The sequence below is a fragment of the Cnephaeus nilssonii genome (assembly GCF_951640355.1).
Source record: "Cnephaeus nilssonii genome assembly, chromosome: 2".
Lineage (NCBI taxonomy): Eukaryota > Metazoa > Chordata > Mammalia > Chiroptera > Vespertilionidae > Cnephaeus > Cnephaeus nilssonii.
In genome coordinates, this window is record NC_137073.1 from 72,017,311 (window position 1) to 72,033,409 (window position 16,099).

General features: G+C 48.2%; 1 protein-coding gene across 1 annotated transcript in view; it reads right to left on the reverse strand.

Annotated features, from left to right (window-relative positions):
• Nucleotides 1-673: 673 nt before the first annotated feature.
• THBS4 (thrombospondin 4) overlaps nt 674-16,099 on the reverse strand; it is a gene marked incomplete at its 5' end in the record, with an annotated part of 52,858 nt that continues 37,432 nt past the window's right edge. The window contains 12 exons of the mRNA XM_079800278.1: nt 674-1,952; nt 2,467-2,606; nt 5,459-5,631; nt 6,447-6,643; nt 6,743-6,791; nt 7,397-7,575; nt 8,526-8,719; nt 11,329-11,381; nt 12,236-12,354; nt 13,407-13,566; nt 13,867-13,974; nt 14,637-14,741. Of these exons, the coding sequence (XP_079656404.1) occupies nt 1,891-1,952; nt 2,467-2,606; nt 5,459-5,631; nt 6,447-6,643; nt 6,743-6,791; nt 7,397-7,575; nt 8,526-8,719; nt 11,329-11,381; nt 12,236-12,354; nt 13,407-13,566; nt 13,867-13,974; nt 14,637-14,741 (1,539 nt within the window). The 3' untranslated portion in view covers nt 674-1,890. The remainder of the gene's footprint in view (nt 1,953-2,466; nt 2,607-5,458; nt 5,632-6,446; nt 6,644-6,742; nt 6,792-7,396; nt 7,576-8,525; nt 8,720-11,328; nt 11,382-12,235; nt 12,355-13,406; nt 13,567-13,866; nt 13,975-14,636; nt 14,742-16,099) is intronic.

Sequence of the window (16,099 nt, forward strand, 5' to 3'; positions counted from 1 at the left end):
TGTAAATTTGATGTTATTTGGTTACTTAAACTTAGTGAAGGGGAGACTTGTGTGCTGAGCACAGGTTAGATAAAGGAGTGAAATGAATCCTTTTTCCAGGGTACTTTGCGCTGGAGCTGTGACTTTTCATGGCCGTATTGGGAGGGACCGAGCTCTGCCATCCATCTGGAGAACTCATCTGTGGAGTTTATTATTTTTTAAAAATCGTTTAACTTTTTTCCTATCCATCTCCTCCCCCCACCCCTCTCTCACACACACAACTATCAGCTTGTTCTCTATATCTATGGGTCTGTTTCTATTTTTGTTTTGCTTATTTTTTAAAATATTCTACACATTAGTGAAATACAGTGTTTGTCTTTCTCTGACTTATTTCACTTAGCATAATACCCTCCAGGTCCATCTATTTTGTTGCAATGAAGACTGTAATGAAGGAGATCAAATGTCCTGAATTGAGTCAGCATATACCTGCAAGCTTTACATGTGAGGGGGTGTGTCCTGAAATCCTCCATATCTCATACTGGCCATGCATATGTCATTGTATTTTCTGACTATTGAAATGATAAAACTGTGGTGAGAGTGTTTATGATTTAAGGTATTTCCAGGAATTTTGGAATAGGAGACAATATTACTACCCAGCAATATTCTTTGAAACAAAATTCTTAAAGAATTTATAAAAATTGGCTTGGATCTTTGCCTTACAAATAAAGTGGAAGAAAGGGTAGCACACAAATTAGGCAAGTTTCTGCCCTGTACATATAGCGATGCTACTGATATTACCATAGTTAAGCATATGTTGGGAGCAGCTTTTTAAATTGTAGGAAGGCTTATGTGATCCACCTACACTATTGTCCTTGTTATTTGAGGCATTTATCCATGCAGCCAACATTTACTGGATATCTACCACATGCCAGGTACAGTCACCCCCCTGTATCCACAAATTCTGCATCTGTGAATTCAATCAACCACAGATTGAAAGTATGGGGGGAGGGCGGGGAGAGGAGGAGGGAGGAAGGAGAGTTACATTGTTGCTGATGTGTCCTATGTAGTTAGGCCTATGATGGTTGGGTCTGTACTGAACATGTAGACATTTTTTCTTGTCATTATTCCCTAATACAGTATAACAACGATTTACGTTGCATTAGGTATTATAAGTAATCTAGAGATGATTTACATTATAAATATTTTGCAATTTTATATAAGGGATTTGAGCATCTGCAGATTTGGGAATCTACAGGGAGTCCTAGAATCAATCCCCAGTGGATACCAAAGGATGGCTATACTGTTAGGCATTTGGGTCTACTGATTGTCCTTTATGCTCAGTAAGCTTATGTGCCACTAGGGGGAGCCAAATATACATATAAATAAGCGTAACTGTTGCTGGTGGTATAGAAGTCGCTGTGGAGGTGTGTGGGTGGAGGAGGGTATCAGAAAGAATTAGGCCCCAGGATTGGTCAGGAAAAATCTTCATAGGGAAGGTGCCTCTGAACACGTTTCCGGGTAAGGAGGCTGCTGAGGTGAGCATGGAACTGCTAGGTTTTTGTGTGATGCCAACTGGAGTGATCGAAGATGAGACCTTTGGCCTGGGCCTTGTTTTCCACACATGCTCAGTCCTATTGACTGACCTGGTCTGAGGAACAGAGATCCCCCTGCAAGTTCAACGTGGATGCTCAGGACAACATACCTGTGGCCCAGGCTTGGATGGTGTGTAAGTGATGTCTGAGTGACACCGTTTTTAGAAATTATCTCTTCTTTATTGCTACGTTCATATAAAAAGTTTGATACATTTGGGGTGGTAAAAGAAAGCCACAGTGTATATAAAGAAAGTTGTAGTAAGTTAAAAAAAATAAGGCTTTAGTGTTTGGAAAAGCAGTTATGAATTGCTTCTTGAGTTTACTTATCCAGGCGATCGAAATTCTGGGTTTGGAACTCTTGGAAGTCCTCTGGGATGGTGTCTGCGGACAAAAACAGGCACAGGGCGTTAGAGAGGGTCCTTACACGGGAATGCTGCTCCACCTCACCCAGTGCAGGCGGCCTGTAGGGGGCACTGTCAGCCTGTCCAACAGGCCCTGCAGCCATTTCCTACTTCAGGCTGCTTGGGGGATCATTGCCTTGAAGCCCAGGAGGGCTCATTCACAGGCTGAAAGAAAATCAGCAGGCAGAGTAAATGTTGAGTCTGATTATGTTTGAGCTGTATGCAAATAAAGGCTGCAAGAAAATTAAACCTGACTGAATTTCTCACTGAACCTCAAACCCTATGCCAAGAAGTTAAATTCCATGGGTCTCAATGTCCTCATCTGTCAAATAGGAAAAATGAGATCTACCTTTTACTTCATTTACAGGGACGACCAGGTTGTAATGAATGTGTGGCGTAGACTTTGGGCTTCTGGGAGGAAAGTGTGCATAAAAATGAGGTGCATTACTTGATTACTTCTAGCGATATTGCGCAGTAACAAGAAGGTACATTACCATTGCAGCGATACTTAAGGTTGGACCAGATGATGTTTTCTTGGGAGAAGCAGAAGACGCCGAGCCGGCCTCCTCGCATGGTGGTGTCTATGGTGACTCCAGAGTCAGCCACCAACTCAGAGCCTTCATAAAATCGCACCCTGTGGACAACACAGCCCGAGCAAGTCCATGAAACCCAAACCGAGGTGAGGTGAGGTGCCCATCCTGAGGCCAGGGCTCCCACTGCTTAGGCGCATCTTTGCTCCTGTTCCTATTCTGTTTTTCACACACCTGGACTGTGCCCCCTGCCCTACTAGATTGGAAGACATGTCTTCCCAACTTGTGTCTCCAAAGGCCTAACAAGACACTGGGCAGAGTCACACCCGATGGGTACTTGTTAATCAGTTACAGAGAAATCACAGTATGACCCAGGACCAAGAAGTTCTGTGGCTTCATGGTTCTGAGAGTTACCTTGGCGAGATGCCATCCATGCCTAAAAAAGGCTGCTTTCCTTAGGTCTGATTTATTTCGTTTGGTGGCACCTCGGAGCAGTGACTTTCATTAGGAGCGACACTCCCTACAGCAGGGTTTTAGAAATCCTGTCACTGTGGCATTAATGACGCCGGGGTTGCTTACAAGGCCCCGGAGGGAGCAATCAACACTGCCCTTCATCCTAGAGGCCACGTAGGTAGGTGAGGAGCCTGCTGAATCATTACCCGGGCCTAGATCCTAACTCCCTTTACTTGTGAACATGTATTCTTTGCACTGTTTTAAATACAGGGATGGGCAAAAGTTGGCTTACAGTTACTAACAAATAATAATACAAGAATAAACTGTTTTGCATACTCACAACTGTAAACCTACTTTTTTGCCAGGGCAAGTTGAGAAACTGTTGAGTAAAAAAAGAGCTATTCAAAAACAAACTCATGGCCCTAGCTGGTTTGGCTCAGTGGATAGAGCATCGGCCTGCAGACTGAAGGGTCCCGGGTTTGATTCCGGTCAGGGGCACATGCCCAGATTGCAGGCTCAATCCCCAGTAGGGGGCATGCAGGAGGCAGCCAATCAATGATTCTCTCATCATTGATGTTGCTATCTCTCTCTCCTCCCTTCCTCTCCAAAATCAATAAAAATATATTAAAAAACCAACAAAAAAAATCACACTCATGGATACAGAATACGTCAACTGATGGTTGCGGGACTAAAAGATGAAGGGATTAAGAAGTACAGATCCAAGGTGGAGAGTAGTTACAGTTACAAAATAGTCACAAGGATATAAAGTACAAAATAGGGAATATCATCAATAATATTGTAATAACCATGTATGGTGTCAATCGGGTATTAGGTTTATGGGGGAGCTCCCTTCGTAAATGATAGAAATGTCTAACCACTGTACTATACACCTATGTTATACTATGCTATATAATATGGAATGTCAACTGTAATTGAAAAATTAAGATTAAAAAAGAGGCTGTTCACCATTTTAGAAATTCACATTCCAGTTGGCAACACCATTGTAATACTGAAGTCACCGACACCACAATCCATATTATTAGAATGTCACCTTCACAGTGATTCTAGGGATGGGTGCACGTCTCTCTCTCATTGTGTGTTTTGGTGTGGTTAGGTTCAAGCATTTACATGATTTGGTTGTAAAGTATTCTTAAAGTATTTCTCTATTGTTAGGGATCAAATTGATTTTCTAAAACTATATGTGCAGGTTATGTTTTCTATGATTCCATTTAAGACAGAAGAGGGGGTTAAAATATGTTATAAAAAATGGGCCTTTGGCCAAAACCGGTTTGGCTCAGTGGATAGAGCCGCGGACTGAGGGGGTCCCAGGTTCGATTCCGGTCAAGGGCATGTACATTGGTTGTGGGCGCGTCCCCAGTGGGGGGTGTGTGGGGGGCGGCTGGTCGATGTTTCTCTCTCATTGATGTTTCTGGCTCTCTGTCCCTCTCCCTTCCTCTCTGTAAAAAATCAATAAAATATATTTTTTAAAAAAATGGGCCTTCGACTTAACAGGGCTGAGAACAAGACCATGTTACTGTGAGACAAACAGCACATTCTATGTGAAGTCTCCAAGAATTAGCCTCATGATTTCCTTTTCCCCTCTAGGCTGCTGTATCGGGAGACTGTAATCCATGCCGCTCCGTAAACACACTGCATATGCTGGAGGAATGAGAAAGTGAGTAACTGTCTAAATTCCACAGCTATAGTCCTAAGCCGTCCTAGCTTCTGAGAATAGTTTTTAGTTTGTTTTAAAAATAGCCCTATAGGGAAATAAGGCATATTACATTGACTTACATCAGTGATTCTCAACCTTCCTAATGCCGCGACCCTTTAATACAGTTCCTCATGTTGTGGTGACCCCCAACCATAAAATTATTTTCGTTGCTACTTCATAACTGTAATTTTGCTACTGTTAATGAATCTTAATGTAAATACCTGTGTTTTCCGATGGTCTTAGGCTCTACAGCAGTGGTCCACAAGTTGAGAACCGCTAGCAGGGTCGCCTTAGACCATCGGGAAACACATTATGATTCATAACAGTAGCAAAATTAGTTATGAAGTAGCAAGGAAAATAATTTTATGGTTGGGGGTCACCACAGCATGAGGGAACTGTATTAAAGGGTAGCGGCATTAGGAAGGTTGAGAACCACTGACTTACATGAAAACCCATGCATGCGCGTGTGGAACATGCCAGGCACTGTGCCGGGTGCTGGTAGACAAAGATGAAATAAGACACAGGCACAACCCTCATGGAGCTTATGTCCAGGAGGAAAGGAGGACTCTAAAGGACTCACGGCAATGTGAAATATTCACAAGTGAGGGATCACACAGGGCGCAGGGGATCACGGGAGGTGTGGATGGAGACTCAGCCACAGGGTCAGCCTGAGTCTTCCTCCCACCTCTTTTAGTGAGCCATAGCCCAAGGTCTCAGAAACCCTGCTCTGCGATGCAGAATGAGGGTGTGCTTTGAGTCGGGCGCAAGGTGAGAGGGTCGTCGGCCTACCTGATGTAGCCCACCTGGGGCCTGTGCTGCAGGAACCAGCGGTAGGACACCTTGTCCTTCCAGCCCACGTTCCTGGAGTCCTTCCACAGCAGCCTGACCTGGTCGCTGGTGTCCCCGGTGTGCCACAGGGAATTCCGGAGATGCTCCCCTGGCCCTGTCTGAGACTTAACAGCCTGGACAAAGACAGGAGCAGGGATTTAGAACAGAACACACAGGCCACCCTTCCTGGATCTGTGGGGTGGTGACGGGGCAGTGAGTGAGTTCATGGTTACAATCTGGCTGCCCTGGATTTGGACAAAAGCATAAATCCTTAAGATGCCATTTCTACTGAGGTGATCCTAGCCCTTTAATAACCAGCACTGGCTAATATTCCACTAACCCCGTGGTCGGCAAACTGTGGCTCGCGAGTCACATGCGGCTCTTTGGCCCCTTGAGTGTGGCTCTTCCACAAAATACCACGGCCTGGGCGAGTCTATTTTGAAGAAGTGGCGTTAGAAGAAGTTTAAAAAATTTGGCTCTCAAAAGAAATTTCAATCGTTGTACTGTTGATATTTGGCTCTGTTGACTAATGAGTTTGCCGACCACTGCACAACCCATCCCATATTTTTCGTGCTATACATCCATTGCTCCCCACATTTGCCCCAAGAAGGTTCTGAAATGTCTTTTCTCCAGCAGGAGGAGAGGCAGCTCTCAGCCCTCCTGTATAAAGGAGGCCCCATTGAGGAAACAGTTTCCACAGTGTGCCTGAGATGTACCCCCAAATCTTCTCCACCTCTTGGGTCCTACTCGGACTGACGGTCTCACTGCTAGAGCCATCCAGAAGTTAGAATGTGGCTCGTACATAGGAATGAAGGCAAGGACCCGGGTGGACTCTACCGTTCCCTGACTTGAACACTAGCATGAATGCAACCATTGCCGCATGGGAGACTATGGAATTTAAAAGGAGGGTGAGGGCACAGGATAAACAGATGAGTAACTTCACCCATACCTTAAGCTGAATGCCAGGTTCTGCAACAGCCCGGAATGGGGTGGCCTGCCAGTACGTCTGCTCTGTCTGCTTCCACATGACCACGTAAAAGCTGGAGCTGTCCTGGTAACCAAAGATGAAGCCGGCATAGTCGTCATCCGTCTGGGTATTTACGTGGAAGGTCCCTTCGAAGTCAACTCCATTAAAAGCCGTGTATCCTGTGGAGATCAGAATATAGTTAGAAAAGCAGACAAAGCCACACGGGTAGCTGGGAAGAATGAATTCTACTCAAGTGGTACTGAAGGCCCGGGACATACCGACTGCCAGCCCAGGGTCGCTGTTCATGGTCTGCACAATCTCCATGCCCTGCAGAGAGAGTTGAAGGAGTGAGGAGCGTTCTTCAAAGGGGCAGAGTGAGCCCCGAACCTCAGGCATCGTGGGTGAGCGGTCAGCGATGTCTGACCTCCACGTAAAGATTGCATTATCTGAGGGATTGTTCTTCCTTGTTTGGGCTCAAAGCCGAAGAGAAATAATTTTGCTAAAACTGTCACGTAAGCTGACTCAATAAAGCCTCAACTGGAGAACATGCACTTCTAATGAATGTCTTGCTGGGTGATGTTGGAAAATCTAAGCCTCTCTGTGCCTTCCTCCTTTAGTTACACAGGGAGGCAGTCTACTGGAGAAATTAGGAGCATGGCTGTGGGGTAAGACTGCCTGGGTCCCAATTCAGCGATCTCAGCCACTTACCTGCAGTGCTACCACGAGCGATCATTAAGCTTTACAAACCTTGATCTCATCACCTGTACAATGGCGCTAGTGAAAGTGCCTTGTCATAGGGTTACTGTGAGGAACAGCTGTGATGAGGAATGTGCCTGGCTCGCCGTCAGCCTCTCTAAACGTTACCTACTGCTCTCAGAGGGCCTGTGTCTGTGTTCAGGCAAAGCTGAGACACTGGCAGCCATGTAACCCACCTGGTTCAGGACCACCCAGTTGGGATCGATCTGGGCATCCCCTTCAGGGTCCAGGACCACCGTCTGGTAGGCCCGGAAGTCGGTCAGGGTGACCTCAGCATTCTCCGGGCAGACGTCGATCCGATCGATGACCTTGTCCTGGTCAAAGTCTGTCTCACAGAGGTCCCCCACGCCGTCATCTGAGCGGGGTAGAAGAGGGAGAGGGGAACTTATAAAGGCCGGCACCCACCACCACTCCTGAAGAGAAGGGGGGCTGGACAAGGAACAGAAGGAAGCCCAAGGCCCACCCCAGGACAGGGTTTTCAACCCAGTGGGAAAGGAGGCCTTGACCTCAGCCACGTCTGAGCCTGCCCCCGCCCCCCTGCAGTCCTGGTGCTGGGCTGGTGAGCCCACTGTATGTGACCAAAAGAACTTCCTGGGGCCTCAGTGAAGGGGAACTGTTCAAAACGGGCCTCACAAGAAACCCTGGGTGTCCTCTGAGAACAGTGGGGTTCACCACCTGGTGGGTCTTAAGCCTGACCCTACATAAGCAAATGTTTATAGAACGTTCTATACAACTCTCTATGTATAAAAAACATGGAAATTGTCACCAAAATTTATCTCCAAGATCACGGTGGTTCTGAGGCTGAATCTGGCCCAGAGTACGTTTTGTCCAGCTGATGGTACTAAAATATTAGAATCTGCCTAGCTGTGGATGGGTGGGCCCTCATGGCTCACCACAGTCCTCACCTGCTGTCTCATTTCTGGCTTGGTGCACACCTTTCCTTATTGGCTTGGCCCTTGCAGACACCTGAGTTTGTGACCCTACCTAAGCCATTGGCTGCTGTGCCTTCTCTCTTTCCTCCTTTTCTGTGGCTCCTGAGAGGGAAGCGAGATGGCAGAGAGCTCTCCAGGCTCCTTGAGCGGGAGCATGTGGCTGCTCCCTGCCCACGTGCTCTCCTCCGAGGGCTCCTCAGAATTGCACAGCAGCTTTTGTCTGACAGCTGGAGAACGGAAACTACCAGATGTCTACTGTCCACACAAGCTGTGGCTACTCAGAGAAGCGGGCGCCCTGGGAGAGGTGTGCCGCCTTGTGCCTGGCCGAAGGGAGCCCGGGAGTCCTGTGCAGTCCTGGGCTGAGCTCGCTTACTGTTGCTGTCCTCCTGGGCCGGGTTGGGGACCAGCCGGCAGTTGTCCGGTCCAGGGGGCACCAGGTCTGGAATGCCGTCATTGTCATCATCATCATCACACTCGTCACCGATTCCATCCTTATCAGTGTCCAGCTGGTCACTGTTAATGACGTTGGGGCAGTTGTCTGTGCTGTCCTGGTGCCCGTCTCCGTCACTGTGGGAGGAAGGAGAGGCAGTTGGAGTCACAGGGCAGCGAGGGTCCAGATCTCAGGAGGGAGAGTCTGGGTTGGGGGTTTTAGCCACGCCTGGTCTTTGACCAGACACGTGTGTCCTTAGGTAAGGCTGCCCTGTAGGCCTCAGAGACCATTTCCCACCTCCTCCACGTGATGAAACAACAGATCACTTCCTAGGTAAGAAATAAGGGTCAAGTTTGTGATCTTGTGCCGAGATGCTCCTATAGCCCCTGGAGGCTACTAGCTGATCCATGACTGAGAATGTGCCCAGGAAACAGAGTGAGGGGTGGTAGAGCCAGACTGCTCAGCCCCTTAGCAGCAGGTGGGCCCCAGGCAGGGTACTGGACCCCTCTATGGCTCAGTGCCTCATCTGTAAAATGGAAATAATAACAGAGCCTCCTTCATAAGGCTGTTATGAAGATTAAATGATTAGAATTTTGCATATTCAGCTTTAATAGAGGAAAAAAATCTCTACTGGTCGTAGGGAGCCCTACAATGTTTTCCTTTCTATTACTCTCCACCTTCCTGGCCAGTAGACCCAAGAAGGATCAGCTGCGAATGGCAAAGGAAATAGGGAACCCCTTTCTGAGAGGGGAGCGTGTGGGCTCGGGTCAGTCCTGGTCTGCAGCACTTCTCAGAGCCCCCTCTCTCTGCCCACCTGATCGCCTCCCTTCCAGGCCTAGTGCCCTGTCCCCAGAGCTTTCCCTGCTTGACAGACACCCCATGGCTATCCTGAATCAGCACATACTCCTTTCCCCTGGCTCCACCCAGGGCCTGTCTTGGGCTGGGAACTGGCCCTACCTTGTCCGGGATAGGACAGGGGAGGGAAGCCAGGGACGAGTCTATGCCCTTCAGGCCAGGCCTCCCAGCTGGGTCCCAAAGAAAGTGAGGCCAGCCCGGGCAAGCAGAAGATGACACAGCTCACACGGTGGAATCCCTGCGCAGGTACCAGGGCTGCTTTGTAAGTCATAAGACAATTTCCATTAGCAGCCATTCTATACAGCCCCGAACATTTTCATGCAAAAATGTTCCTAGCCTCCTCCCCAAGGTTCAAAGCTGTGGGGATTAAAATGTAGCAGAATGAGTCATTTATTCTATGCAAATATCTAGAGGCTGGTGGGACAGGATATTCCAGAAATTATTTAGATGGCACTCAGAGTGCAGGATGACCTGCAACAGGGAGCATTCTTGACATCATTTAGGGAAGTTATCAGGGTACCAGTTCCACCTTCCACCCAAAAGTGGACACGCCCTATGTCAGGCTATGTCTGACTTGCCTCTCCTCATGCTGTGATAACAACAGCCACCTTTCCTGCAGGGCACCCGAGGACCAGCACTGTGCCGGGAGTTTTACCTACGTTCTCTCTCATTTCACCATAACCTTTGAGAGACAACGATCTCTCCTTTGCAGATGGAGAAGTTGAGACTCTGAGAGACTGAGCAGTACATTTACGTTCAGGTAGCCAGTGTGTACTGTGCCACAAGGACACTGAGCACAGGGCAAAGATGGGACTTTACAGGAACTGACCCTGAGCAAGGTCCACCTGGAGGGCAACCTCTGGGAAGAGGTTGAGAAGGGAAGCTATGTTACCACCTGCTCTGCCTTTTGGAGTCCTCTCCCTCCCGCATCCCTGCCCTGCCACCTGTGCCATGCTTCCCCGCGGAGGTGGGACGGTTTAGAGCCTGCTTCTGCAGTAGCCGCTAGGGCAGAGCTGCACATGTCTGCATTTTTGGTGATGTTTCTGCAGCACCTGCTCCAGCCCTTGACCTAGAACTCTAACCACGTGGGGCCAGCAGGGTTGACAAAATTCATCTACATTGAATAGTTCCACTCACATAAGGGAAATGGAATGAAAAATTCCAAGGATGATGATAAAAAAAAAACCAAAAAAAAAAAAACAACCAGTGGTCCCACAGCAAACAGACAACTTTCAATTTTGGGTTGACAAAATTCATCTACATTGAATAGTTCCACTCACATAAGGGAAATGGAATGAAAAATTCCAAGGATGATGATAAAAAAAAAACCAAAAAAAAAAAACAACCAGTGGTCCCACAGCAAACAGACAACTTTCAATTTTGGGATGTGGGTGAAGCTCTCCAGAGCTGAGAGAATATAATAGTAGAAGAACTAATATCTATTGAGTGCTATCTATGCAACAGAAACTGTAGTGTACACTTTTCACAAAGTAATCATCACAGTAGTCCTATGAGCTACATGCTATTGTCACCCCCATTTTATAGATGAGAAAATCGAGGTGCAAGAGATTAGGTAACTTGCCTAAGTTTGTAAGTGAAGGGTTGGGATTGTATCTGGCTGTGTCACTCTGGAGCCCATCTCTGAAGTATGATGCTAGACTGCCTCTCCCGTAATAAACCTTCCCTTGCTAGAGTGCCTAGTGGCACTCCTGATACCGTCACCCCCTAATACACAACTTTCAGGGAGGGGAGGTGGCCCTGACCTGGGTCAGGGCTACTGTCCCACCAGCAGCTCCATCTACCCAGAGAGATCCCCAAGTAGCAGAAAGCTCTGAAGGATGAAACCCTCCAGATGTTTCCTCTGGCCCTATGCAGCTGGAGAGGCCCCTACCTGTCCTGATTCGTGTCACAGGAGTCCCCAACCAGATCGTTGTCCACATCAGACTGTAAAGAGAACAGAGCATGTTATTTATCCCTGGGCCTGTGTGCACAGAATGTTCCGGAGAAGGCAGACCCGGCCCATCATCACTGGGTCTCAGGATTATTTCTCTGGGATCAGGACGGTGTAAAACTGCAAAAGGACAACACCATATTGGTGTAGGCACAATGCGGAATTTTCAGAAAAGCCTTCCAAAATATCAGGCCCACGGGTGGGCTGCCTACACACCAGATGAGCTCATCAGAAGGGTGCTGGGGCCGCCCGGTGGCAGGTGGAGACATGGAGCCCTGTCACGGGTGGGAAGGGAGCCAGCCATAGGCACGGGGACAAGGCAAGCCGGCTTTGCTTTGCTTCTGCAGTTTGGAATTGAGCCAGAGTGAAAGCGAGTCACAGAGGGCAACAACGACTCCCCTCTCTCAGGCTTTAAAATACATGACACGTCACCCCCAATTACCCAGACAGGAAGGAGGAGTGGGAAGGGAAACGGCACCTCACAGACTGAACTTAATCTGAAATGTCCCTTCATAGTCGGTGCAGGGGTTTGGGGACTAACAGGACACAAGGTTTCCCCTGGTTAATTTCCATGTTATGGTTTGGGTATCATTAAACTCATAACCCAACCTCACAGGCACCCTACAGCCGGTGAGATTAGTCCAGAGGGGCTCAGATCTCCTGTAATGGTCTTCCTATCCCCTCCACGACCAAGTATGCAGCTTGCCACCTCTGCTCTGGTAGGTATATGACAACAGCAAGGAACTGAGCTGCTGGGCACTGCTGTTTGTTCGAGACACTGGTCTTACAGGCATCTTTGCATAGAGGAGTTCAGCCAAGAGTTCAAGTTCCCCTGTGACCCACTAACCTGGTTAGGGTTGCTGACATCAGGACAACTGTCACAGGCATCCCCCACGCCATCGCCATCCCTGTCCCGTTGGTCACGATTGGGAACTCTCTGGCAGTTGTCCAGAATGTTTTTTATTCCTACGAGAAAGGAATGCGTCCCTGAGTCAGGTGAACAGCACAGACAGGTCTGGAACACACACTTCCGGGGCTGAGAGGTCAGGCCTTCACAGGCGTGGGCCACCCTCAGAGAGCCACCACTTTCCCAGCAGCTATGTGGAGGTAAGGTCAAAGGATGGAGATGGAGGGAGAGGGAGGGGGAGGGGGAGGGGAAGAGAGAGAGGGAGAGGGAGAGGGAGAGGGAGAGGGAGAGGGAGAGAGAGGGAGGGAGGGAGGGGACAGTGGGGAGTGGGGAAAGGTATAATCTGGAAGACAGATACCCTACAACAGAGGTGGTCAACCTTTTTCTGCCAAGGGCCATTTGGATATTTATAACACTCGCCAGCCATACAAAATTATCAACTTAAAAATCAGCCTGCTAGCCCTAGCCAGTTTTGCTCAATGGATAGAGCGTCAGCCCTGGGATGGAAGGGTTCTGGGTTCGATTCCAGTCAAAGGCACATATTTTGGTTGCAGGCTCAATCCCTGGCCCCGGTCAGGGGCATGTGCGGGAGGCAACTAATTGACGTGTCTCTCTTACATCGATGTTTCTCTGTCTCTCCCGCTCCCTTCCACTCTCTCTAAAAATCAATGGAAAAATATCCTGAGGTGAGGATTAAGAACAAGAAAAAAATTTAGCCTGCTATATTTGGTCAAACTTTTAATTAACTCACCCCTAATGCCTCAGCAGGGCCAGCCCAAATTATTTAACAGGCCTTAAACAGCCTGTGGGCCGGAGGTTCCCTACCCCTGCCCTACAAAGACACAGCCCTGACAACATACTGCTAGAAGCATTTCCTACAAGGTTTCTGGCAATGACGTAGAGTTCCAGGAACACCCAGGTTCTTAAATAGGGGCGTGGGCTGTGGAGTCTCCTTCCACAGACACAAGTGGACTTCGGGTCCCCAGATGCAGGCTGCATGCAACCACCATTAGGAAGGCCCTCCTAGTCGGAAATTCTATTCCTGCTCCTCAAAGACAACAGGGCAAAAGGACCAGAGTCCCCAATCCATTACAAAACGAGCCAAACCCACCATCTCCATCCATGTCATCATCGCAGGCGTCTCCTTTTCCATCCCCATCGGTGTCTTTCTGGTCATTGTTTAGGACATCCCGGCAGTTATCACAAGCATCCCCGAAGATATCTTGGTCGCTGTTTCTTTGGTCCACATTGTGAGTCAGGACACAGTTATCCTACAGGATCAGAAGACCGAACACGTACTCCAACTGTTACTGCTTCCCTACCGGGTACTTGGTTCTGTGGTGGATGTTGGCCAACCTCCACCCCATGGTCATGAGCTGTCAGAACTCAGGAGGCCCAACTTTTATATTTTAAACATTTGATGATCTTAGAATAAAAAGTTGCAGTGCTGTGGGAATGCAGCCATGGAAACTAACCTTTGGGATGATTAACAGAAATAGCTCACTTCAAGGGCTTTCTTCCATCATCCCTGGCATGTGGCAATTCACAGGCCCTCCCCACAAAGCAGGTACCTGCTCATTCAGGATCCCGTCGCCGTCAGCATCCTCATCACAAGCATCGCCAATGCCATCTCCGTCTGCATCTTCTTGGCCAGAGTTTGGCACGTATTTGCAGTTGTCCTAAGGGGGAAACACAGCTCAGAGAGACATCTAATATGTCTTTTTTAAAGCTTTATTGAGGTATAATTGACAAAAGTGAAGCTATTTAAAGTGTTCAATGTGATGATTTGCATATGTACATATTGTAAAAGGATTCCCCCACTGAGTTAATTAACAGATCCATCACCTCACATATTTCCCCCTTCTTTTGCTGAGAACATTTAAGTTCTACTCTCTTAGCAAATTTCAACTCTATAATAGTGTGATCAACTATAGTCACCAGATTAAACCTTAGATCCTCTGACCTTATTTATCTTATAACTGAAGGTTATAACCCTTGGTTGTAACCAGTTGGTTAACCCTTTTACCAACTTCTCCCTAATTCCCACGCCACCTGTCTACATCTGTTTTAAACTAAACCTCAGGACCACCGTGGCTGCCTGACTTTACTACTGATCGCTGCTTTGCTACAGGTGAGAAGCAGCCCCTCTAACAATGCAAATTTCAATGGAACCTTTAGAACCTCTCCCCCATATCAGTTATGGCTTCAGAAAGCCACAGGGTGTGTGTGTGTGTGTGTGTGTGTGTGTGTGTGTGTGTGTTTGAGAGAGAGAGAGAGAGAGAGAGAGAGAGAGAATTTCCTACTTGCCCCCCCCCCCCCCCCCCCCCCCCCCGCCCCATACCTTCTTGCAGTTCCTTGCAGAGCATGGCAGTTCTTCGTCTGGGTAACTGTCAATGTCCACATCCTTTCCACAGAAATAGCCATCGCCAGCCCATCCGACTCCGCACTGTGAAGGGAAAGCCTGTCAGAGGCCTGGGAAGCGGAGCCGGGCGGGCGGCTGGTGGCTGACAAGAGCCTCTGCTCCTGTGTGCACGTCCCCAGAGTGGGGCCCAGAGCCAGACAGCCTTGTTGGGAAGGATTTTAAAACGATTAAATTGTTTTTTCAATAGTCTAATGGTTCAAACTTCAATAGGTGCAAAGGGGATACAGTGGAACTTCCCACTCCTGTTCCCTTCGCTCAGGCAAGCAAGGTAATCAGTTCCCAAGTGCACGCTGAGAGACAGGCTACGCACAGACAAGCAAATGCACATCATTCTTTTCCTCTATCCTCTCACGCAACTGGTAGCATATACATATATATGCCATTCTGCATCTTGATTTTTTAGAAGTTAACATTATACATTGGAGCTCTTTCCATACCACTTCATGTAGAGTTGTCTTTTTTAAAAATGGCAACAGATAGACCATACATAAGGTGGTATGCATGTGCCTCAATGAATTCAACCAGTGCTCTGCTGGTGGGTGTTAGGTTGTAAACATTTTTTAGATGGAAAACTATGCTGCAACAAATAACTCTAGTATGCGTGCTGTTCTACACTGGTTTCTTAGTGTGAAATTCCTAGTTCAAAGGTGTTTGTAATTTTGAGTTACTGTCAAAAGTTCTCCATGTGATTGTCCAATTTCTTTTCCCCGGGGAAACGTGGCACTTTCCTTATCATTCTTGGACCACAGTCATCTCTCTGAGTCTAACAGTCTTCTAGGTCAATTTCCACCAGAGGAGGAACCTCCTAAGGTGCTTGACCTCTACTTATACCCTTTTTACCAGGAGCCGGTGTCCTGAGGCACAGTGCTGGGACTGTGTGCTGCTCACCACTTCCCTGGAAAAGTCTACCCAGGTGTCCGGCCATCACCAGCCACTGAGAGCAAGCCTCACTGTCAGCACAACAGGCAGTAAAACACCAGTCCTTCCACACCAGACGCCACAGCCATGGTCTCCGATCATTACGATGTTGCTGCAAGGTCCCTGTTATCCCATTTACACAAGCAGCAACCAGGCTCAGAGCGGTTAGGTCCCTTGCTCAGGGCCTCAGAGCTGGGACTCGAACCCAAGCCAGGGGTCTTCTGCCTTGTACTGGTATATTTGGTTAACGGGCACTTTGAGTTCTGCCTCTGATAGTCCATAGCCAAACCAAGGAGAGCAGAAATCATTCCGTGAGTGGTGTCCTGGGGATGAGATGGTACCTGGGAGCTCAGCCCAGGGGCAGGCTGGGCGCCCACGGGAGGGGCAGACAGAAGAACATGGGAGAAGGGCCCTGGGAAACCACCGGGAGCTAGAAGGGCAGGGAGAGGAAAAGGAGTCTGAGG